We start from the raw sequence: 26526 nt of genomic DNA, 5'->3' as shown, positions 1-26526 counted from the left end.
GTGTTACAAAAGTGTTGTGTTGTCGATTATGTTGCTGAACAGCTGCATGTCTGATGTTTTAATATTAATTACAGCCAAAGGCAAAAAGGTTAATTGCCTATAACAGCATAGCTTGACCACAATTTAACAATTCAACACTGTGCCGTTTTAAAGGTGATAACTGCAGACGGTGAGGAAAGTGTGCCTCGCTCTCTGTTTCGCATTTCCTTCAGTTCATCATTCATGGTTGAACAGATTATTGAATGTCTTTCTTTGAAATCAGTTTAGATACAGCCAAGAGAGCCCCATTATTGCCAGAAAAGCATATAAACCAATATATTCTGCGCCGCTTCTGCTCCACGTGAAATGATTATTTAGACAAAATGAGGCAAAGGCACAACAGCTGTAACACACCTTAGAGGCTGTCTCCAGGACTTGGCATGTAGCTGCAATTATTTGGGAAGGAGCATTTTGGGGAGTTGCATTATTGATGGACTGTGTTTCTACTCTTGGTCTGTAATTAATATTTATGAGGGTGAGAGAGAGAGAGAGAGAGAGAGAGAGAGAGAGAGAGAGAGAGAGAGAGGGCACTCCAGCTCCTCTAGATTTTAAGACTGTAATCCTCATCTGTATTCCAAAATGAGTAACCTTATCTAAACTGATTGGAGACTGTCAGTAAAAACACATGCACAATAATGTCTAACACCCAAAAACTGTAATCTATAGGTTACAGTATCCAATTCATCATCAGGACCAATAAAGCCTGGCTCCTGCAGCAGATTAAGTGATTAACGAGGCACATCACAGCGCGTCAGTTTGATGACCATGTGTTGAGATACAATGATGAATTACTTTTTTTTTTAACGACGCTGAGATGAATATATGTTCACAGATACAAGAGATTAAAATATATCCCAAAACAAATGCGCCAGTAGGGGATTTTACTACTCTACTGATTATGTCCATGTTAAATAGTCAAATAATCCTACTTGTTGTTTGCACAGCTGCTGTTGACAAGTGAGGTGTGACATGGAAGTTTGCCCTACTGTTCTGAAAAATGATCAAAAAGATCATTGTACATCCAAGGAAATACAATAAATTCACTCCAACTGTCCTAAAAACTCGCTAGTCCTGGACTGGGCTGAAGATCAGTCAGCACAAACAAGAACAAAAGCGGTGCGAACCAATCTCAGTGACACTCAAGTTTTCTTTGAAGGTTAAACAGCCCATACTATCAGCAAGAATTTATGGCACTATGATTGTCTAATTTGACATGGTGACCATCATGAAAGACCATGTGGTTTGATACCAGCATAACCCTAACCAACAACATTAAATGACATGGAAAGAGCTTAAAAAGCATATAATGAAATGTGAAATGTCCTTAAAAGTGGCATGCTATTTATAAGCCATCCCATGAGATCACATTGTGTAATCAGTACCAGGGACGTGGTGCGGAGCACGCTGACTCACTTATGCACCAAAATGTAAAAGACTAAATGATTCGTTACACCTGCGCTTCTCCTGTCGTGATAGTCAAAATGTCTTCTGTTAGAAAGGATTATTCCCACAATTTTCACAACAGAATAATATGACAGGTTGCTCCACAAACTTATGTAATGTGATGATTCTCAACTCTCAGTCTCAACTCAAGATCTATTTACCTGCTTGTTCTGAAGCTTTCAACTTTATCACAGGGTCCTCATCATTTACCCAAGGAATGTTGGTGTTAACTTTCATGTCAAGTTGGAGGAGAAGTCTGAGAGGTTTTTAGAAATATGGGAAGTTAAGATATCTATAGTTGAATGGCAACTGAGAAAACTCAATCTAATGTTGAGTACTGCGTGGTTGAAAGCTCCAGAAAAATCATGTGAAGTCTTTATATAAAAGTGTTATAATTAGGTTTAACTGCAATATTTTAATTTGTTTAAATAAAAAAATCTATGAATGGAGCAATGAGGTCACCAGCATTGAGTGATTTGTTTTAAAGATTAAGATAAATCCTTGTTTTTTTCATTTGTGATGTGTCTGTCTTTTTTTTCCCTTTGTGGATCCTAACAGCGAAATCTCATTCCCTTTGACAGCAGCAGCTATTTCTGTTCAGTTCAAATGTGGTTTGTTTTGGAGGGAATGCATTAACTTGTCTCAGTCTATCTCTGAAGACAGGTCAGCAAATGTGTGATTTTAAAAGGAGTAGAAGTCAGTCAAGTGCTGTTTGTTCTTCAGAAAGACCTCAATCAGTCCATCAGACAGTCAGGAGAAATAAAGAGAGCAGGCAGGTAAATCATTTCAAACAAAGCATCATTGCAGGTTCTGTAAAGCATTTATATGCATATGAATAGACCACCAAATAGACGCAGACATATAAAAAGCAGGTGTGGTGTTTTCTTATTGGCGTTTCACATCAGAGTCAGAACAAATAGCTGATAGAGAAGGTTTTGGATTTTAAATTCAAATGTGTTGCGGGGTCAAGACGGTAAATGGTCCTCTTAAAAGGAGGAAATTACTCTGATTGCACTATTCTCTCTTCCTGTCTTCCGACCTTCTGCCTCTCCATCCATCTTTCTCACGGCCCAGTGTGGATTCCCCTTCTCCATTTTCTCTGTCTCTTGCATGATGAATTAGAGGAGATAACGGTACCTGAGCAGCTCCTGAGAAGCTCAACAATTTAGTCAAAGTGACACACTCCAAAGGGTTATTTCACGTTTGCTCTTTTTTCTTCCTCCTCGTCCCTTATCAGCATCGCCCTTATTTTCCTCCTCTGCTCTGAAACAGCTCCTCAAGAAAATAAGTGAGAAAGAAAATAACCAGAGTGCATGTGGGCACAACAAACCACATGCGAGACACACACCTACACAGTCCCATCACTGCCTTACTGACTACAGTAATCTTTAGTCAGATTCACACGTGGTTTGAAGAACTCCCAGGTCAATTTCAGCAAAATAAATTGAATAGCAACATCTTATATCTAGGCATAAAGTAATGTCCTTGGAGCTGGCTGTCAACTCAACAGGAAGCACACCTGATTTCTTTTTTTTTTCGTTTTTAATTTTGATCCTCCCCACGCGCACTGGCCTCTTTTCCAATCATGGTGATTGGATCTGAGCATTCCCTCCTCTCTCCTGCTCTCCATCCCTACTCTGTAATTTTTTATCAAAAAATTATTTTTCCCTTCCTTACCTTTATTTCCCTGACCACATCTTCATATTTTCACCCTGTTGCTGCTCTTTCACCCCCCACCCTCCCATTTTTTCCCACCTCTGTTATTAATCTTCCATTTCTCCTTTCTCTCTAATTTTCTTTCTCCACCGTCTATCACTGTCATTTTCTCTTTCTTTTCAGCCTCCCTCACTCTTTCCCGTCATCACCCCTCCAGCACTTTGCTCTTTGGCAGGACCTACAGTAGCGCTGCATTGAAATTGCTCTGCACTGCAGAGATAGGGGTGAAAACAAGCCTGTAGCCCCCCAGCATTTCTCCTAAATAACACATTTCATTTCCGGCCACACTTCCTCACTCTGCCTCCAACCCCTAACCTGTACCCCCTCCTCTCTCTGGCTCCATGCTTCCGTCTCTTTCTCTCCTTTGCTCTGTATTTTCCTGTCAAAGGCCAACACAATTATTCATACAGAAATGCCTCTGAATTCATGCATAAAATGAAACTTATTCAAGCTCACACGCTCACTCACCTTTAACAAGAATTGCCAAATATGCTCACAAGGGGTACGCAAGAAATATATTCTCCTTTTATTTTGTACTCTTTTCTCTTCCTCTCACACAGATCTGCCCATCCACACACACACACACACATGTTTGGACCTGCCTCATAACAAGCCAATATGTACTCAAGACTATATGAAGAGCTAATGCATAACTCATGTTTAAAGAGGCCGAGAGAAACACTGCCCCCCTCGGGTTTCTATATACACTAATTCATCCACTGGGACCCACTCTACTCACATCAGTTCATATGATTGAGCCTGAAAGATTCATAAGGTTGTGGCTATTAATATCACCAGCGCCTAACCCACCTTAGCAGTGTGTCCACAGATCTGAGTGATGAGGTCAACGAGGACGGGGGAGGGGGAATGAGAAAGACTGGAAAATGGTTGTTTTATTGTAGATACACATGGTTAGTTGAGATACTGGTCAGCAGATCCCAAGACATCTAGTGATTGTGGGTGTACTGAGGCTGAAAGTGAAGACTATGCTTAGAGCGAAGAGGTGTAGCATGGGATAAAGGTGAGAGTTAACCGAGAGTGTAACAAAAGTGCAAAAGTGCAAGGCCAAGAAAGAAGGAAACAAGCAGATAGATTGTCAGCAAGCTATAGAGGGTATGTAGAGACAGATGGAAAGGGCCGGTGCTGCCATGCTGCTCCCCTCAGGACATCCTATTCGTTCCTTCATTAATGATGGAATAGATTTATGTGTTTGGCTTCAAATCCTCCCAGCTCTATTGGTTAGGTCAATATGTTATGGAGTTTTACTGCTATTTCTCGTTTTCCATTTCTCCTGCAATGTTACACCCAGCAGTGGCTACATGTTGAAAGAACGCACCGTTAGAAAATGATGATTCATATCACGATAGAGTATAACAGCAAAGACAAACATTTTTACTTGAAATTCTTACCGCAGTCTATCCTCGTTTTCCAACCAAAATACCTGCAGGAATCTATCATTTTTAGCCTGTGTGCGTGCAGACCAAAGACTGTCCTGAAACAAAGACACCTCCCTTGTAAATCTCATTAACACTGGCGTGCAGCCATCACACTCAACATGACACTTCAGCAACTCCAGCCAAACTTGTTAGATCATGTTTATATCATTTATTACGTATTAAAACTTTTACCAAGTTTCTCGTTCTTAAATAAATCAACTTGAAACCAAGCAAGTCAGGGAGTTTTAGCACTAGCATTAGCTCGTGTCATCTGGCTAAATGGTAAATGGTAAATGGACTGTACTTATATAGCGCCTTTCTAGTCTTTTCGACCACTCAAAGCGCTTTACAATACATTTCATTCACCCCATTCACACACATTCATACACTGATGGCAGGAGCTACCACGCAGGGTGCCAACCTGCACATCAGGGGAAGCTAATCATTCATACACATTCATACACCGTTGGCACAGCAACGGGAGCAATTTGGGGTTAAGTGTCTTGCCCAAGGACACATCGACATGTGGACTGGAGGAGCCGGGAATCGAACCGCCAATCTTCCAATTGGTGGACGACCACTCTACCTCCTGAGCCACAGCCGCCCCAACTGTTGGGGCGGCTGTGTTTCAGCTGCTACAGCTGTTGGTGACAGTTGTCATTGCAGTTGACAAAATCCACTCTCATGAGCTAGAAATGAGAAGTCTTTTGTTTACATCTGAGAGACCCATTGGTTCACAGATTTCTTAAAATTTCATCAGCAAATTTGTACACTGCTTATATGCACTGTGAGAGTTGACAGATGTGGCAATAGTAAATAAGAGGGGCAATGCTTAAATAATAGTCCATTATCTTGTGCACATGTGGTCGGCACTATAAAAATGGGTCTGCACTCTCATATCACCACTCTGACATGATAAAACTGGTAAATAACGCTCTGACAAAACAAGGGACTGAATGATTCTATATCGTTGGCATAATGTTCTTCTTAGAGTTACGTACATAACCTTGCAAATATAAAAGAATAATGTCAAAGAATAAGAACAAACTACATTTTTAAACTTAATTCAGTGTGAAATATCCAGGTTTTTCCAGGAGGAAAAGGTGATATATTCCTTGAAAGTCAGAGAAAAACACTGAGCCAAGCTGAAAACAAAGAAGCTACAGCAGTCTGACAGCAGTATAACAACAAATGACTCAGCACAGAGGCTCAGATGAACCGTGCACGATGCTGGATGTGACAGAGAGTGTGGAAATGGCAGAATACGTGTCTTTTTGTGTGATTGATGACCAGCAGTTTGTCACAGTTTGTCGGCAGCTGAGGAGCTCTTAAAGAGCTATGATTGGCTGGCTCAGCCTCTCCCTCTACGCATCATTAATTCACCCATGCCACTGAATTCCTCAATCAGCATTATGATTGGCTGTATCCTCCCTCCACACCCACCACCACCACCACCCATGCTCTCGCCCCAATCCTGCCGACACCGTCAGGAGTGCCCGAGTACTGATTGGAGCTGCTCGGCCTGCAGCTGTCTCAAGCTGTGATACATAGACATACACTCACACGCAAACACATGCAAAACTAGTCAACGCATACAAATAAGTCATAAAATTGCAAAATTCAGCCATAATCTAACACAAAAAGTCAGGGTCAAAATGCAAAATGCATACAAATAAGTCATAAAATTGCAAAATTCAACTGTAATCTATCACAAAAAAGAAAAAATGCATACTCATGGAAGCTCATAAATAAAACCTCAGTCACCTGCAGGTGTACCAGTGTGCAGTTAACTCTGTTCACACAAGATAAGAGATGGGTGGCTGGCATAATTTACCAGTTTTCAATCAGTGTGGACGTTCATTCCTCTCCAAACTCCTCAGGACAATGAGAAACAAAGGACACACTGGCTGCAGAGTCGAATGAGAATGTGTATGTTGTGTGTGTGTGTGTGTGTGTGTGTGTGTGTGTGTGTGTGTGTGTGTGTGTGTGTGTGTGTGTGTGTGTGTGTGTGTGTGTGTGTGTGTGGGCTCTGCATGCAGTGTGTCTTTGCTATAAAACACACCGGCAGATTAATGAGCTGCTGGCCAAGTTGCCAGAACTCACCTCTCTCTCTTTATCACTTTTTCATTCTCTCTCTCTCTCTCCAACGCACACAAATATACACACATCCCACACTGGCCACCTCAGGTTGGCCCATCTTTACCACTCTCCTTTGTAATTTACTCCTCAAATGAAGTGTCTGTTACAGTGGATGAATATGCAAGCATGTTCCTGATGTGTTTGATTTAGCTCAGCATGTGAGTGCGCTTGTGTGCGCTTGTGTGTGTGTGTGTGTGTGTGTGTGTGTGTGTGTGTGTGTGTGTGTGTGTGTGTGTGTGTGTGTGTGTGTGTGTGTGTGTCGTGTCGTGCTGGCTGGATAGATGGAAGCAATGACTCTATATTTCCCATGGAGACCGGGAACTGGGTTCTACATGGTGGTGTGTGTGTGTGTGTTAGTGTGTGTGTGTGTGTGTTAGTGTGTGTGTGTGTGTGTGTGTGTGTGGGGGGGGGGGGGGGGGGGTATTCAGGTATTCATTTGATAACCTGTAACCTTTAGATAACCTAAACTACGGCTAAATGATATTGCCATCAGAAAAAGTGCAGTTTTCAAATCTTAAAAGCTGCTTTTTAAATTCAGTTTATATATATTTGTTATTTATTACATTACATAATTTACAGTCTTTACAAACTGATTGCTTGTTTTACCAGCTATAATTACATCTGTTGCTGATAAATGTACGCAACTGAAACTAATTAACGTAGATTCTGTGAATTGTCAAAATAATTAAATGAAACAGAAATATTGCCTTTTTAAGAATACAGTATTAGTATATAATAGTTTTTTTTTCTTTTTTTTTATAAAAGACCAAAAGAGTGTGTGGTTTTGTTAAGTTTAGGGTTTTTTGTACATAAATTGCCTGCGATCACAGCTCACTTCAATGTCAGGGAGGTAGCTAGCAGATAGCTTGATAGCTAACGAGTGTTAATGTTGGAATCTACCAGTTAAACTTGTAAGCACATATTAATACTGTTTAAGTTTACAACCTTAAAAGCTCTAAATTGACACCTCAAAGATTCAGAGCTGTGAAGTACTCTGTCCTGCCACTCATCCATCCATCCATCCATCCATCCAGGCGGGATACGCCTGTAATGCTAGCTCAAGCAGCCAAAGTGCAGAGCTGTCAGTGGTAATAACTAAAAAACAATAAGTGACCCAATATACAGCTTTTAGCAATACACAAAATGCAATGAATGCAATTATTATATATGAATGTTACTAATTTATGAAAAATAATACCCATTAGTAATAACCACCAATACTGTATCTTATATCCTTATAGATGTGAGATAAATTGGTGATTTCTTCTTTTTATAAAAGACTGGACAAGTCCAAAAGATGTATGAACACACACATACAGCATATATACATACACAGACATGAACACATACTGTGGTGACCTAACCCAACAGTATAAAGGAGTTTCTTTTCTTTCTTATCTCCATGGCAGCAGGCCAGAGATGTAGAAAAAATAGAAGGAGACAAGACTAAGATAGAGCAGAGAAGAGAAAGAGGGAGATGCAGCAAGAAAGCATGACAGAGGAGACAGAGCAAAGATGATTGAGAGGATAAAGTCCTTGACCGGGCCTGAGCGTGACCGACTGTCAAACAAAAAAATTTGCTGGAAAATAATAAACAATTCCTCCATAAGATTTACCAGAGACTGGTTTGGTTCACAATCCATTTCTACAACAGAAATAGATTTAAGGATTTAACATCAGAGCTTTCTCTGCTCAGAAACACATCCTTATATAATTTCACTGTCAATGATTAATTGATTCTGACGGGACAGAGGAAAAAATAGATAATTTCCATTCTACTCTTTCCTCTTTAAGTATGTCAGAAATAGCGACAGGAGGCAGAGAATAGCCTGTCATTCACCCCTCTGGGGAACTGCTCTACTTTAAGAGTAGAGTTATTGTATTTTTTAAGTGTGCACACTCACACAAGTGAGAAGTAGGAGAGAAGGAAGCAAGGAGGGAAGGAAGGAGCTTAGGGAGGATGGAGGAATGAAAGATAAAAAGAAAGTAAATGAGGTATAGAGGAAACATAGGAAGCAAGAAATCTGAAAGAGTGTTGAAAAGAAAGAAAGAAAGAAAGACAAATCTAAGATGGAACAAACTGTGAGGTAGAGAAGGAAGGAGGGAGCAGCACAAAACAATAACATAAGCAATCCATTTTAATAGTTGGACGTGTAGCTCTTTCAAACTGAGGTGAGGTGTGTTAATGATCACACCCTGGGTGTCTCGGGCAGATAAAGTTGTCAAGGAATGGGCCAAACCCCACACAGCCCAGAGGGACGCTGCCATTGCAAACACCAGGAGCCCTAAAGGGACACCTGTAAACCCTCCTGACTCCAAGGAAATTAGCCTGGTAAGACCTACAGGGCGAAGGAGGATAAACTTGCCATTTAGAGATCTCCAGAGGGAGCGAGTGAAAATAGAAGGTGAAAGGACTCGGAAGTGACAAATTAAAAAGAAGTATGGAAGGGAAATGAATGTGGAGGAAGCTGTAGGAGGGAACCCTTAGTTTTTTAAAAGAAAGTATTTCTTTTTAAATAGGGTATGTCTAGAGTATATATATATATATATATATATATACGATGCTGCGCTGGGTCTTTTGTGCATTCGTTATTATTTTAAAGTCTTACTTTCCTTCTCCATCTGCGAAGATACAGAAATAGAGAATGAGTCTGTATGATACTGGTGGTACTGTGGCAGCTTGCTTGGCTTCTCTTGTCCCTGGCTTGTGTTTCCTGGCCACTGGCCCCCTCCCACACAAAATATAAACAGATACTGAAGATGGAGCCAGTGAGTACAAACACCAAACACACACACACAAACACACACACTCACACAGCATCAGTGTGTAGAGTCAGGCTGTCAGAGCTGAATGCTAGCAGAGCGATGTGAGATGTTGTGACACTTTACCTCATTACATTTTCCCAGACTGTTATGAATGTTGCAGCAGCGCTGTCAACCAAAGCGAGGACCTGTCTGAATCATAGTGTGGGCACACGCATCCACACAAGGCCTTGACACATGCACATTCATATATTCACATTGCAACACATGAATTAAGACGAATCCTTTGCTGCTTTTATATTTCAAGTCGTGGTGTGATTTTTTTGAAATGTCTACAAGGCAGGTTTTAGGCTCACTTTGCTCGTCTCCCCTTGACGCACAAGAAAATCTGGTAAACCCTGACAATTTGGATCGTTGCCTGCATGCACGCGGCTCTCAGTATATCGTCTGAGCTCCAAGATGTAATTGCTTCTGGGGCTAGCAGTGAGGTAACATATCCCTGTTCATCCCAACATCTTAGCCAAGTAAAACGGATGAGACATTTTTGTCTGTTTTCACCAGAAACCCAGCGATGAAGAACTTTTCTCCAGACTCTGGATTCTCTGATAGGTTGATCAGCATTGCACTGAGCTCTCTGGGGAGCAGCACAGAGCCATCGGCTGTACCAGAGCTGCTGTGTTGTCTGTCAGTTTCCTCGTCTCCCTGCTGATCCTGATCCTTTTGTAATCCACCCGCACCCAAACACAGCTGAAGGCCCATGACTCTACAGAATAGTGCTTGCACAGGCGAGCACAGAGAGACACACAACTCACATGCTCATTCAGACAAACACACACACTAACAGATGCCACCAGATGAATAGGTACAGTACATACACAGATACTAGTATATATTGCATATTATATTAAACAGTCATACTTAAATACACTTGTAAACATTTATAAAGTTATGTCACATTTACTTATAATTTACTAACCGTTCTCAACATTATTGTAGCCTCCATTCTGTCTCATGTTTGACTCAAGTTTTCTTCAAATGTCTATATCATTTTTATTTTTTTATTTTTTTGCTGTGCTTCAGTATACTTTATCAAACATCAGTGATACAGATGAACTACATTTGACCCACTCACACTGTAGCAGACTGTCACAGTCAGTCCCTGGTTGTCAGAGTTCACACAGACACAACGGTATTTCAGCTCATTAAAAGTGGTGCAGTCTATCAGGATTTTATGTTTGAGATTGAGAAGAGCACGAGGGAACGTGGCCCCCCATTGGGAAGTAATAATCCTGCCATAAGTCTATATTAACACATACAGTAATCCTGAAATAGAAACATATGTTCCCCCTCTTTTTTATCTTTATAGTAAATTATGTTCCTTAAGCCCACATGTTGTAAAAAAAAAATGTTAAAGGATACGTTTTTTTCAACAATACTCGAACAATGCCCAATGGTATATCTAGAAGTGCTAAATCAGGGTCAACTGGACTAGCTTTAGATTCTTGATACGTTTCACCTTCCAGCCAAAAGGTGTCTTCAGTTCTCACATTCTCTGTAATCATTCCTCCTGTGAAGAAATCTTTTTCAGTGTAAGAAATGTGGGATAAAATCCACTAGTTCTCTATAAAAATGCATTCTGAAGCTGAAGCAGTCTCAGTTAGACAAATTTAGTGAGTATCTTCCTAATCTTCTTATCTTATATTCTGTTAGTCTTAAGATGGAATTTTGCACTACATTTTATCCATTTGACTACTATTAAATCCACTTGATTTGACAAACTCAACCTATCGAAGCATAATGTTAGCTTCAGCTAAACATAGTATTTTTGCGTTGGAGCCTTTATGGATAAAAAGAACAATCCGATTCTCCAACTTTGCCACGTGAATATTGTTTTAAGACAGATTTCCTTTAATAGAACACAGTATTATGGTTTTACAATCTAGCATGCTTCAAATACACAAGTTAAACTACAGATGCACAATATTAGATTTTTTGCCAATATCCAATAAGCCGATATTTACTGACTCATTTTAGCTGATTGCTGATGCCGATACTGATATATACATGTATGTTTTTTCCACCTGGAAGAGAAGACTATTATGCATGCAGTCATAGATTTTACTAAGTATGATCAAGAAAGACAATAAAGAAAGAAATTGAAAAGATTGGAGTTAAGGAGCTCAGCATTAACATTTGAATGAACCTGCCAAGTGGGGTCGAGCAGTAGAGTTTTCTTTGAGTTTATTACACAGACAGAATTAATAGGTAGTCTCTGGTGCACATTCCAATGCACAAGGTGGAGATAATACAGGTAAAACACTGGTTGCCAACCAAAGTTATAAACCAAGAAGAATGGGTTTTTTCAAACGTTGTGAGTTGTGTATCCTTTTAGCCGACGTGTTCACAGCAGCTTCTCAGGACTGTTTCACCCTGATGGTCCCGCTGCTTTTTCCACAGGCTCCACTTCACTCAGCTGCCTGACAGACCCACTGCTTCTTCCCACTTTAACCTTTATAATAAACCAGGGTTCGGTGCTCTGGTTGGATCCACATGTGGAGCTTTGGCTAGCTGGGTGGAGCATCGATCCCCAATTTGTAATTCAGCTTAAAGTAGGAAGAAACAGCAGGTATATATCGGGCAGCTATGAGAAGTGGAGCTTGCGGAGGCAGCACCAGGACCATCAGGGTGAGACAGTCCACAGTGTAAAGCACAGCCAGGTGCAACAAATCAGCCTGTTGTATTGGCAGAAATGATCATTTTGGGCCATTGCCAATATTTAATTTTGAAGTCTTTTATAAGCCGATACTGATGATGTGCCAATATTATCATGCATTCCTACCTTAAACCTTTTTCTCATCTCTGCTGGGCTGCTCAAACATCTGACACTTTTTCCTTGACGTAGTAGAGCAGACTTGGGGCAATGTAGAAATCCTGTCACACAAATACAGTTGCTATACGATGATCTGCCAGTCACTGCTTCAGTCTCTACCTGTATTTTAATGGATTGGCAGGCTGTAAACTATCTTATTCAAAGTCATGAAGGAGAACATCACAATGAGTCTGAATTCAGTGGACACAGTAGTATTATTACAGTTTCTTTTTTAAATTATACTTTGAGTTATTGTTGCCAAAAATGAGCAAAATGTGTGGATGCAGAAAGATGATCATGCCCCCAAAAGAGTTAAAAGTGGGAAGCAGGAGCATGTTTTTCTTTGAAGCAGGCAACACATGCAGGCATTCACACAGATACTAAAACACACATACATCAATTTTATGCTTGCAGCTGTGGATATCCAGTCTGTAAACACACTCGAATGCAGTGTGCTATAAAACACACAAGAATACACACATTCAATAAGTGTGATTTACAAACTATTTTCTCTCCTGTACACACACCCACATTCCCCATAAGCACAGAAAGAAAAAAAATAATTTGATGTGCATTCCTATTAATGCTGCACACACAGCACACACCGCCATCAGAGTTATTGACACAACACAACATGGTCCATTGAGTGGGCGCACTGTTTGGACGAGCGGCAGTTCAATAGAAAGGTATCCATCTTTGAAGAAGGGCATGGAAATGTCAATGCCCCTCAGCTAGCTAAAGGAAGTCAATCATCCAGGGTCTCCCACAATGAATGATGACAAACACAAAGACCCTTTCAGTAAAAAAACCTTTGTGCGACAAACATTTCCATTTCAAAGCCTTGATTTTACGGGATGTCATGTCAATTTATTTTTACATAATGTCAGCTGTGATTCAGAGGCAATTAGGAGAATGTAAAAAGGGTGACCAGATCTGTCACTGCTGTTGGTTGATAAGGGGGCAGATTGGCACCCGGTGTCTTCGTTAGAGTGTGAATTGGTTTGACTAAAAGAAAAAGTGATTGGGAGTGTGTTAGCATGTGCTCGCATAAATGTGCGTCCTCTTCCTTGTACCTTCCTCTGGCGCTTTAATATTGTCCCTTCATGCCCTCCGTAGTACCTTGTCAGATGTGAAGTCTCCGGGTGGCATTCACTGGTTCAAAGGTTCTCTTCGTAATTGATCAGAGTGCTGTTTGATCTGTTCGGCTGGCATTTAGTCTACAGAGAAAATGTGCTTTTCCAGCTCTGTTAGGACACACTGGCTGGCTTTCAAATGCCCGTGCCTGCCACCAGCATAAGTTTGGCATGGATGGATGATATACAACATGTAATGAGATTTCCTTTGCTCACCTGCTACTTGCATCATAAATCAACGCAATTATGATGCATAAATGCACACACTCCATATTGTTACTGTGTGCACAATAATAAGCAGAGATTTACAGTAATTTCTTTCTCTTTCTCAAGGAGTTTCATTCTTCCCGAGCATCCACATTTTCCTCATTAATGTCTTTCTTTCTCACCATAACCCCTTTTTTTTGTCCTTTAAACTATTTTTTTTCATTGCTGCTGTCCTCTCCATCTTTTCACTTAATGAAGCACTTTTTGTTGGGGTTATTCACAATTTGCCGAAGCAATTATGCCTGAGACAGAAACGCTTCATCAGAAGTTTCCTTTAAATGTTAAATAGGTCTTTAAAAAAAAAAAAAGAGGAAAAAAAGAAATTGAATTTCATCGCTCCCAGTGCTCTTTAAAACAGTCATTAGGTTGACAGGAAAATGGCTGGCAATCTTGACCCTCCTAATAGATGTTTGCGCTAGTTTTGGTGTTTAAAACGGCCAGCCGGCAACTTTACTCTGTTTCCACCGCACTTAAGCTGCACAGCACACACAACTCAACACAGGAAGCACAGTCACTAAAATTCACATTCAGGATGAACCTCTTTAAGACTCGCACAGTGGAAATTATAGCTATTTTTGTGTCAAAGCCAACAAATGCCAAGTAAAAAATATCTTGAATGCTTCTTGTCTGACATTTCCTTTCATTTGACAGTGAGGGTGAATATTTATAAGTGTTTGGAGTAGAGAATAGGACTTCTGCAAAACAACTCTCTGGTTCATGATCAAAAAGATGACCAAAGGAAGAATACAGGCGTTTCTGTCTTTGGCTTTCATCAGTGAACTAAAAAAAAAATCTTTCTTTCTGCCACTAAGTAACACAAATAACATCATGTGTTCACATGCTGCTGGTATACATACGATGACCCCTGACCTAATGTCAATGACCTAGTGTCATGCTATAATATTCAAAATATAAAAAGGCCTTGATTTGAAAAGAGCTATTCAAACACTCAAACTCATGTTCTGTTACACTGCAAACGTTTTCAACAAAGCAGTTATTAGCCTGAAAACTCAAGGGTGTAAATATATATGCAGTATCTGTTTTCTGATGTCCATCACTTTTAGATAAAAATGTTTTAATAAATCAGTGTCAGACTTAAATGACCTGAAACAAGTGAAGTTTGTTTGTGGAGTTAAAAACACAAATGAGCAGTCTGGCTGCTAGTCTGCGTCTTAAAGGTTGACAATTACACATGTTTGCATGTGCTTCCTCTGTTTCTCTCCTTATCCCTCTGTGTACAAGCTTTTGCTTTTTTTTCAAGAATAAGATCTTTAAACTGTCATTTGTTGAATTTATCATCTTCATACGTCACAATTGATTAATCTTTACTTACACTAATTTACATAAAAAACTTTGAGTTTATCCATTTTAGGATCAAACAGAATCTCATCACACCCTATGCTTTTCAACTGATGCCTTAAAAGGAGAAATATGTGCTGTTAGAAATTACCAACAGCTTCAAATCCATTGAGTGCAGCTTTTATGTTGTCATTTGTGTCTTATGTGGGTTTTTAATTAATCCATAGACCTCTCAGGATTCTCTAGTACTCACTTAGAGGTCTGGTATGCAATTCAAGCCTAGTATCTTCTATCCAGAGATGAAAAAGCCCTTTAAATGTTCTGGTAAATCAGCTACTACTTGTACAGATCATGCCTCATTATTTGAGCACAGGATGTTCTCCTCCTCCACATTATTAAAAGAAAAATAGACTGTATCTAATGTGTACTGTTATTTGTACCGTGTGTTTTATTGAGTTGACAGAGCTTGTCCTTTTCAACAGTCTGTTCCTATTTAATAATACAGAGGAAAAAAAGCTACAGTATGGCGCATTCTCTCTTGTGTAATTATGCCATACCTTTTATCACATATTTACCAGCCAATCAAATAATATGCCATGGAAGCGTTTTAATACATGCCAGTCCTTGGCTGACATATCGATTTCTCTCTCCAAGCATTGAGGGTGGACTCTCGCTATCTGCTGGCTACACCCACAAGGATTCATAGCCATGAAATTGCTGATTGCAGTTGAGGTCTCATTTATAAAAAAGATAAAAAGAGCTGTTTCCTTTTTTATTTGCCTTCAACATTCACAAACACTCCGGCTGGTGCGAGAATTGAAAGCATAAATCTCACAGCGGGAAAGCAAGAAGAAACACCCTTGAGAGGTGGCAAAGTCACAGTGACAAGAGGAGATTGTTGAGGGGAGGACAGGAGGGGTGATGGAGTTGATCTTGGGATGGACGAAACTCTGGTGGAGTACACAGGTAATAGAAATGTAATCTGATCTATTGAATTGACAAATAATCCCAAAAGGGAAATGGGGAAAGGCTGACCCAAGGCCATCTCCCACCCGATTTCTGTTTGCTCTCTGTTTCTATCTCTTTCTCTTTCCCCTTTTTAATTATTCATACGCTGATTTCCACACATGCCTGCAGTAAGTCTACAGATATTCGGTCAACTGACACCACCCGCGGTTTGTGTGGCTACTCTCTCACTATCCTCCCCCATATTCCTCCCATCATCCATCCTCAAACTCACCAGCTACCCTCACAGATCGGCAGGAATAACCAAAAAGAGCAGGATACATATCTATCCTGCAGTCACACAAAGCATCCAGAATGTGTGTTTTATAATAAGGGGTGAACCATATTTAAACCTCAATTTCACATTTGTATTCCCTTTGCCATTATCACCTTTTTCTGTCTCTCCTGTCAGATTCAAATTAATAATGCTGGCTCAAAGTAAATCCGGTCGCATCATTTGTGTGTTAGCTGCACCCAGCAATTACCACAGTGCCTGGCACCTGTTTATCCCTCCACCCGTTTCTCTGCCAGCAGATAAGTGGAGCATTGCTCTCCTCGAACTCCCTGGAGACTATACTTGTGCCCAAGCCTGATATTGTTGTGCTGGGGATTGAGCCAGAGAGTGATGGACCTACACACACATACAAATGCGCAAATACAAATACACACATGCACACACACCGCCACCTGCTTCAGTTGGATGGTTTTCTCATTAAGCCAGTTGGGCAGAGTGGACTTTGAGTGGACAAGCCTGCTGCGCGCTGGCGCTCTGTCTGAGAGCAGGAGTGGAAGGACGCAGGTCGACACTGAGGAAAGATGTGGTTACCTCGGCCATATGGGATTTCTGATTTCATTGAAGGAGAAGACAGAGCTAGTACTCAAAGTTGATGATATAAATACATACAATCAGGCAAGATTTAGCACAAACATGTTTATTCGTGACCTTGGAAATAGTTGTTTCTTATATTTTTCAAGTCAGTCTTAAAACTTTACTCAGAACCTCGTTTTAACATTGGAACAATAATGCACTGTCAATGTATTTGTTTTTGTTTTGGGCAAAACTGTATTCAAAAGTTTATATTAAGATAATATGAAGCTTCCGCAGTCTAAGTTAGTCAAGTTAAATCGATGTACTCCAATGTTACTTTTTTTAGAGCAAAATTCCTTCTTTGTCTTTCTCTGTTGGGCTTCTAAAAAGACACTAATTTTGGAAGATATCCACTTTGTTTGATTACCTCAGACTGAGGCTGATGTCTGATATAAGCTTCAGATAAACTGTGAAAGACAATTTTGGACAAAAACTACTGTAGATATTGTTTCCCATCACTTACATGAAAGCACATCAGGAAGGGATCTTTTCTTGTCCAACATGAACAGGAAGAATTATTACAGCTGTAATCACGTCTCCATGACAACCGAGCAAAGACTATTCACTGATGAAGACACGGTTGAAAGTTACAGAAAAATGCCAGTAGTTGGACCTTGTATTCAGATTGTTCAAATGTGTTTTTGAGGCAGATACCAACATTCATATTTGAGAGTTTTAAAAATCTGGTAATGATATGACCTCCCTAAATTTAGTTGTGGTAGAATTGCCACCAAGATATTCTCTGTGTGGGACATTTAACAGTTTAAAAAAGTAATTGTTTTCTTTGGTGGAGAAACTATGTAATGGAGACATTGTTTCTAAATGACGTAAAAAATTAAATTGTTTGTTTTGCAATTTCTTGTTAGTTATCAGCAAACAACATCTACATGTTGAGGTCAGTCTAGACCAGCCACCAGTGTCTGGAGTGTGTCTATATTGGCTCTCATGATGATAATGTCTACCAGCCTACTGTGGCCAGTCTAATAGCTTCTGTCCAGAGCTGTATTTTATTGACCCCTGCACTCCTAAAATCCAAGTGGTTCTTTGACTCTTTACCCCAGAGCTGCAGTACTTAATGAGGCCAGATGCCGGCTCATATTAGGCTTTTTTTTTTTTTTTTAAACAGCTGTTCTGGCAACCTGCTCATCTGTTGGTTCCTAATGTAGAGGGAGAGATGTGTTCTGTGTCTATCATCCATCATGCAGTGTTATTTCAATTACATGGGGTAACACAGAGGTTCATTTAGGGACCTGTTTTTCATGCACTCGTATTTAATATGCCACTTTTTTTAGGTCACATCATTATGTTTAATCCAGCTCTATTTGTTATCTTCACAGAAAGTAGGGCAATGTGTGAACTACAGTATCAAATGTTTGTGTTTTTAGTAAAAGAAAATGCAAAATGTGACTTCAAAACACATAGCTAAAATTAGACGAGCTCTATATTTTCATTACACAGAAATATTTATGTCATCAAATCTTTTCTCCTGCAGTATAATTGTCTCAGACAAGTTTCTATGACTTGACACCAGTAGCTTAAATAGCTGGTACAATACACATGATACAGTTCATTATTATTAATCAGTGCTTCCTTTTCAATCAGTCAGACTAACTGATATTTCTTAAGTCCGTCGAGACCCATTTGCATTGCAATAATACTGCTGCCTTCAGTCTAGGAGCATGTATCTGAGCTATACGAAAGCTTAAAACTGACTAAGCTTTTGCTGTTGCTACCACTAAAATTTTGGCCCTCAGACTTAGAACCCATTGTTATTTTCTGTGGCGTGGGACGTGTTTTCTCTCTTTCTATCCCTCGTTTGTATTTTGTTCTCTTTTTTTATATCCTCGTTTTTCTACCCCATCACAAGTGAGACATAGACACTCACAGATGGGTATACGGACATACACTAAACTACTACGAATGACAGCTCATTGCGACTCCTCTGGCTCTGTCTCTACCTCCTGCATCAAATTCAGCCTTTGATATCAGTCAGCACAAAGTGGGGCACCAGGAATGAAGCTGTCACGCTGTTTTATCCAAACAGACTCTACCGCCCCAAACACTGTCTGCCTGCAAAGCTCCTGTAATCCAACCCTGAAATTTGCCAACTTCTCAAACTCACAGCTTCATATCGCCTCTGCTCTCTCTTCCTCCCCCCACCATTGTTTTCAACACCTCTCCTTCATATTTTCTCACATATTTCTCAAGTATCTCCCTATCCCTTCACTCTCCTGGCCTGCTCCTGCCTTCCCTCTCTATAACCTCCTCCATTCCTCTCTGATGACCTCTTGCCAATGCCCTAGGGACTCACTCATTTGTTGTAATGGCAGAGGGTTGTGGGATACCAGTTGCAGTTTTAATGATTTTGCCCCGAGGCCCAGATCAGCTACCATTTTTTTTCAACTCTAACCCCTGCATCGCCTCTGTGAAATGTATGATTGCATTTGCATGTGAGTGTGCACATCGTGCACAAACCTTTAGACTTGACTTTGGCATTACTTCTAAGGGATGGTGTCAGAATATGATTAGCACCGTTTTGGTCACTACTGCACATATTGAAATGGATTTGCGTACAGTTTTGTAGCTGCTAGCATTTATGTGAGGACTCTATACTCGTCCTCACTCTTGCAGCTCAGGTTTGACAGCAGAACAGCAGCACGTCCTGCAAACACATTGCAATTAGCATCATGCGCTTCAGTGCATCCCAAACCTCTCACTGATGAAGTTCAATCAATTCGCTTTAATTATAACTTTTTCAGAAACACCTCTAATCTCTCCAAAAGTTTGATCTCTCTGGGGTTTGTTCAGTAACGAGCTGTGGCAGGTAGTTTAAAAAGTAGCCATATGGAAAGTGCTGTGAGTGTGTTGTGTGTGTGTGTGTGTGTGTGTGTGTGTGTGTGTGTGTGTGTGTATTTAACCTGACTCTCTCTTTCTCTCTCCCTCTCTCTCTCTCTCTCTCTACCCCTTCTCTCCCTCCAGACATTGATGATTGCCAGTCTAATCCGTGCCAGAATGGAGGAACCTGCATCGATGAGATCAACTCCTTTGTGTGTCTTTGTCTCCCTAGCTACGGCGGGGCCACTTGTGAAAAAGGTAACAATGTGGGCAAAAATCATTTCATTTTACTCATTAGTTCAATTCACAAAGGGGTGACTGATGGGTGATGGCAGAGAGGAGAATGGGTCGCTGAAGCTGATGGAGTTAGGAGGAAATGTTTGGGAGATGGCAAGAGATACAGAAGGACAACAAGGCGGTGAAGGAAGAGAAGGATGAGAAAAAGAAGGTGGAGGGGCAGGATCAAGATGAAGAGGGAGGGTAGACAGAATAAGATGAGGCTAGAGGAGCAGGATGTGGAGACAGAGGTGGAGAGCGAAGGAGACGGAGGAACAGAAAGCTAATGAGGATGTGGAAAGGGGAGGATGAGGAAGCGTAGACAAAATGGTGGAGGAGGGAGGGAGCGGCGAGAGAGAGGGAGAGGGAAGCCCCCATGGAATAATGTATCAGGTTTGTTCAGAACACCTGCGTCCAGCTGGTTTTTGCCTCTCATTACAGGACTTCCCTTGAGAGTAGGGGTCCGTGAAGAAGGCTGCTCACAAAATGCATGTTACAAGAAAACATGGCCGACATGTCAGAGCAAAACACTGAGGAATACCCACAGCCGCTGTAAACATTCAGGTTGATTGTTTTAATCAGTTTTAAGGGAAAAATACCCCGGTTGGTTTAACACAGTATTTTCACCCACACGTGTATGTTTCCTGCTGTAGGGAGATGTTGGTCACTGCAGTTTAAAGTAAACAAGGTCTCGTAACATTGTTAAACATAGTTAAGAAGATGTTTCCTGTCATAGTGAGGAAGAGAGAAGTGAAGTGAAAAATGAGGAAAAAGGGCAGAATGGCTAATTATGTTCCAGAGTCAACTTAAAGCATTTTTTTGTGTTTGTGTGATTTTTTTTTTTACTAGAAAAATCAACACAATTTTTAAATTTTAATTAAAACCCAAAATATTGAATCTGTTGTGGATTTTAAAGGTAGACAGAAACGATAGGAATGAAATAGAAGTATGAGTCCACAGTTTCCTTTCTGAGTAGCAGCGCAGTGACTGAATTATGCAAATAGCACAATTAAAATTTAAAGAACGAAAGTAAAGAAAGACTGTCGGTGGGATGGAGAGACTGTGAGGTTGTGGGGAAGGAGACATTTCCGTGAACTGGAGGAGATGAGCGAGAGATCCAGGGAGGATAGAGATCTGCACTGAATTACAGAAATCCATAAAGTCAAGAAGTCAAGTTCTGCTGGTCCAGCTCGAACTTTGACCTCAACCCTCTGAAGAGCTGTGACTTTGAATATCTGTCTTTTTTTTCTCTGTCTCGCTTCCAGTGTCTCGCTCTGTTTCTTGCTACTCTGGTCTGGTCTGATCTGGGACTTTGAGGGTAGACTAATCAATAGAGAGTGGAAGGAAAGGGTAAAGCAGGAAATCTGAAATTCTGCTGAAACTACACTAGTTTTGGCAGGCTCCGGGAAAAAAATAGTTGCAGAACAAGAAAAAAAACTAAGCTGCAAAGTCTCTTTGGTCTTCGCAGTGTTCGCAGGCTTGCTGGCTGAACTACAGGAGTTTGGCACACCAGCACACACAATAGTACTTGAGCTAACTTGTGTAAAAGCTGCTCCTTTTCTCATCCAGTTCATTGTCTTTGCAACATCTGTTGCTTTACTGTGAAACCCAGTAGTTCCTAGCCTGGGAGCCTGGACTCCACCAAGAACAATCTGAAGTGTCACATGATGATCAGCAGGATAATTAAAAGGTTAAAGTGTATACAGTATGTGTGGAATAAAGCAGTGTGCTCATTTCATGTGTGATTTTGGAGCCATATTACCACTAAAAGGCAGGATATGTCTTCAGGTTTGACTCATCTTTTTATTAATCTTTCTCTTTCAAGTCTACCAACTGTAGGAAAGTGCAAGACCAAACTGCTGGAGTGCCCTTTTAAACTCAAAGTATTTTCAGGCTCTCTTTAATAATTACAGACGTGTGAAAAATTAAAGCAAACGCAGATGCTTCCACACAGGTGCACTGCATGGTACAATTAAGCAATTATCATCCAATCATACTGTGTGGCATTAATAAGAATGCTGAGCAGGCCCAGTTGATTCTGATGTAAGAGGCTTTGAAAGCAGGTTCATTGTTGGGCCACGGATGGTAGGAACTTCACCAAAAAGTGATATTTGCATTTAAATCTATGTGAAAGACATTAGTAAAAAAGGGTGAGAAATTGTGGTCAGCAGCTCACATTTGATGACTGCGATGCTCGTGCATTAGTGAGATATGCAAGTAAAAACAGAAGAGCAACTGTTCCTCAGGTGCAGCAAGAGCAGTCCTTCGACAATTACATAGAGAGGGATATTATAATAGGGTTACAGTGCATAAACGCCTCATTACACAGATGAATGCACATTTGAGAGTTCATTGGTACAAAATCCACAGGCAGTGGCTTACAGAGATGTGGATTAAAGTGATCTGTTCAGATGAGTCATCCTTCACCATATTTTCGACAAACAGGCCAGTCCATTTGTGGCGTACACCAAGAGAACACTACAGGTCTGAACGCTTGACCCCTTCACTGTGGGGATCTGGTTGCTCCGTTATGCTGTGGGGGGCATTTTGCTGGCATGGTTTGGGTCCATTGTTTGGACCCAAATCAATACAAAGTTGTTGCAAGTGATCACCTTTATCCTATAATGTAACATTTCTATCCTGATGGTAGTGGTCGAAAAGGTCACTGACTGTTTTGATGAGTATAAAGATGAGTTGATTCGGCATGTTAGTCAGCGCTCATCATCAAAACACCACATGATGGAATATCATTTGGAAGAATGATGTTCATCCCTCCAGTAGAGTTCAGAGAGCTTATGTTCTGGCTGCACATGGTGGCCCGACATCTCAGTGAGACACTTTATGTTGGTTTTTCTTTTAATTAGCCAGTTACTTTGGTGCTTTTTGGTGATTTCCCTATGGTTACCTCATTAATATTCATGCACTTCCTGTGGTACAGATCATAAATAAACAAACACAGTGAATATATTGTGATTTTTAAATCTTTATGTGGCACTGTGTTTCAGGCAGGTTAGATCTCCTAAATGTACAGATTCTTTAAATTAGGGCAGGAAATTGAACTATAATATTAATCAGTCTTAAATATGTAGAGTTTATGTAACAGACTCCAAGTCTTCGGTATTCCATGAAGAAGTTAGCAGTTTTTCCTCTCTCCTCTCTCACTGTGCCTCTGGTTTGACATGCACCGGAGCCACACGTACGTTTCCTCTCCTGCTGCGCTCCTGCCTTCATGGCTGATTGGGAGCAGCAGGTCTGATTGTGTAGATCTAAAGTCTCTGTTTTCCTGTCGCTTTCATCTCGCACTGCTCTGCACTCGCACAAATATAGGATTCAGCTGTGAAAAGTACAATTCGCAACAGGCGTCACTCTGCCATTTCAGCGTGATCTCAGTTTGATATCCAGAGGGAGGTCTGAACCGGGACATGAACAGTGGAAATGAACTCATTCGTTCCGCCGAGGCTTCTATCCATTTAAATGTCATCCAATTGGTCCCTGTCTCGCTAAAGTGGTCCAGTTCTCTATGTCTCATTTGCTGTGTGTACTTGAGTGCGTCTGTGCGTGTTCAGGTGTATGCGTTGTTAGCTGACGGCCTCAGATGCTGGGTAGATCCAGTCTGCTGCTAGCTCCCTCTGGCCTGTTACCATGGTGATCCCATCTGAGAGTCAATAATAGTAAGTTGACAGGGCTGAAGTACTCCATTCAATGTACTGAGAGAGAGGAAGAAATGACTTGTTATACTGCAGTTTCTACAATTATATTCAGAAAACTCATGTTCAACTCAAAGTTTTTGTTGTTTTGTTGGGGGAGTTCATTTATAGCCAGCTTTGTCTGGAACACACTTTGAAACTCTACAGTTTAAGAGATGGATTATACTTTTTGTAAGTTTGATAATCAGTACTATAGTGACAGACGTGCAAAATGATTGAATCCATCTGGCAATTATGTTTTTTAATCAGTTATCTTTAATGAAGGGATATTTGTTGAAAAGAGTAGGCAGTCGTGATTAGAGTAACAAAGACATCAGTCATTTGTTTCTCTCTTTCATCCCAGTACTGAAGCTGATAGTCGAGTCTGTCCTGCCTTTTTTTTTTTTTTTTTTTTTTTGGCTTACTGCCTAATCAGTGGAGACAGAGACCAAATCTCCCTCAGCCTGGCTGGTGAGAAAAGTGACGGAGAAGCCATTAGCTGGTTTCTTCTCATCAGCTTTTTTCTTCACTTTTGTCTTTGTATCATTCACTCTGTTATCCCTTCAGTCTTTCTAGGGAGGAAAACGCCACAACGTGTACATGTGAGAGTAGGGATTTGTTGCTTTGCCATTCCACGACTGTAGATACCACTGTTTCATGTCAGCTTCCTTTTTTTCTTTGCTCTTCCTACCTTTTCTGCTGTCACTCCTACACTTCTTGCATCTTTTTGTGCCTCTCATCTCAGGTGCACCACAGGAGGCTTTGTCATGCTCTCTGAGTGCGTGTGCGTGTGTGTGCGTGCGTGCGTGTGTGTGTGTGTCACCGTGTGAGTGCATCTGTAAACTGTGTCCCCACGGGCCATATCTGCCTTTTTCAAGTGTGTGTGTTTGTGTGTGGATGTTTATGTGATACTTTTCTCAGAGCTGTGAAGTTAGAGTTTCACACAAGCACAGACACACATGTTTCCATTGGTCAGGATCCTCATTGACGTAATGCGTTATCCTCTAAACCTAGCAGTCATTTCTACTCTACATAACACTAACTGTAAGTCACTAACACTAAGTCTTAACCCTCAAACAGCTCTTTGAAGAGGTGTACACTTGCCAAAAACTTTACAAATTGTTCTCACTCTCAAGGTCTGAAGCTCAAATTTGCCCAAAGACAGCAGTAAAAAAAGCACACTCAAAGGAACATTACACTTCCACATTTCCTCTGTTTCATTTCTTCTTTGGTGGCACACAAACACACAATCAAACAAACAAAACTCCATCTATGTACCCTTGTACCTTTCCAAAAATCTGAAGATTTGTTTCCCTTTTATTTAACAGGAGCTTAACTGGCAGTCAAACACTCAACACTCCAAACAATGAAATCACAGTGAGGCGTATGGGGGCCCCCAGAGCTCAACGCATTGCAACTACAGGAAACACATGCGAATAGGCAAAGCACAAGAAAATTAAGACAACATCTTCATCAATTTATCAACACATGCACAACATTGAGCTAGGGCCCTACAAATTGCTACACGACACATTAGAGACAACAAGTGTTTCCAGAGGACACTCAAAAATGATGAACACATCTTGGTTTATTTTAATATTGGAATCGCACATGCAGACATGTTCATCTCTTTTAAGTGTCCCTCTGGAAACACTTGTTGTCTGTAATGTGTTTTGATGTCTGAATTTGCAGATGTGCATGCGTTGTCAAATTGATGTTTTGTGTATTTGCTTGTGTTCTGTCTGTTTACACGTGTTTCCTATAGTTGCGGTGCATTGAGCTCTCCCGGGGCACTGCAGAGGTGCAATAATTCGTAGTTACAAATAAAATAACAATTCAGCCCACATTATCATCCTCACTCTCACTATGTTTCCTCACAGAGCGAATAATCTACAAATTGAAAACAAAAAGCCAGTGTTAAAAGGGATTGCAGCTAATTAATCCCCAGGTGTCTGGCTGCTGCTTGGTTATCTGCGAGCAATGCGTTTGCTGCTGCGCTAAACTCACAGAGAGACCTGTATTTCATCCATCTTCTCTTTTTTCTTTTTTTTTACTTTTGTGTTTGGAGAGAAGAGCTACATCCCTAGTAGGCTGTACAGCTGTTATAGGCAAATATGACTGAAGACTAGTGGTTGTGCAGCATGCAGAGGCTAACACACAGGCGAGCATGCTGATGACTTTACCCCAGAAGTATGTTAGTGAGGTTTGCAGCCTACAGAAACTACAGTGAGACTATTAAACACTCCAATGAAACTAATATAAATCCAATAAGTTATATTGTTTTACGCATTCTACTAAATACCACTAACATTTTCCCCAGACACACACACACACATGCACACACACGATACACATGCATGTGTAGACACACAAGTTCAGGACAGGAAAACAAAAACTATACAGCATTACAGATACCTAAAGCAAAGTAGAACACAACTTACTCCCCAAAGAGGATGCTTGGGTGAATCTGGGGCAGACAGATACGAAGAGTTTGAGAATATGGAAGCCACCAGCAACACTGGTGCTGCAGGTTGGAAACAGGCAGCATACAATGTAGCGTGGCCTACACACTGAGACTAATGAGGAGGAGAGCAGACTGAATTGACTAACAGCAGTGGGAAGATGTTAAGAAAGCACCAGGTGCAGTCCTATATCACCATCTCACTCACAGTCACTCCCTTTTCTATTCTACCTTTTCTTTCACACATATACACGGTCGCCCATAAAGTTGGAATAACATATTTTTTACTTC

At 40.7% G+C, this 26526-nt stretch overlaps 2 protein-coding genes across 2 annotated transcripts in view; one reads left to right on the top strand and one right to left on the bottom strand.

The window, feature by feature from the left end:
• The window catches only part of ubxn6 (UBX domain protein 6), a 409082-nt gene that overhangs the window by 42050 nt on the left and 340506 nt on the right, over positions 1-26526 (bottom strand). The window lies entirely within an intron of this gene.
• Positions 1-26526, top strand: part of ncanb (neurocan b) — a 97760-nt gene that overhangs the window by 50567 nt on the left and 20667 nt on the right. The window contains exon 10 of the mRNA XM_062424244.1: positions 19957-20070. Within this exon, the coding sequence (XP_062280228.1) occupies positions 19957-20070 (114 nt within the window). The remainder of the gene's footprint in view (positions 1-19956; positions 20071-26526) is intronic.

Source organism: Scomber scombrus, chromosome 8 (genome assembly GCF_963691925.1).
Source record: "Scomber scombrus chromosome 8, fScoSco1.1, whole genome shotgun sequence".
In the NCBI taxonomy this organism is placed as follows: domain Eukaryota; kingdom Metazoa; phylum Chordata; class Actinopteri; order Scombriformes; family Scombridae; genus Scomber; species Scomber scombrus.
The sequence above is the reverse complement of the archived record's forward strand: the minus strand, read 5'-3'. Positions and strand labels throughout refer to the sequence as shown.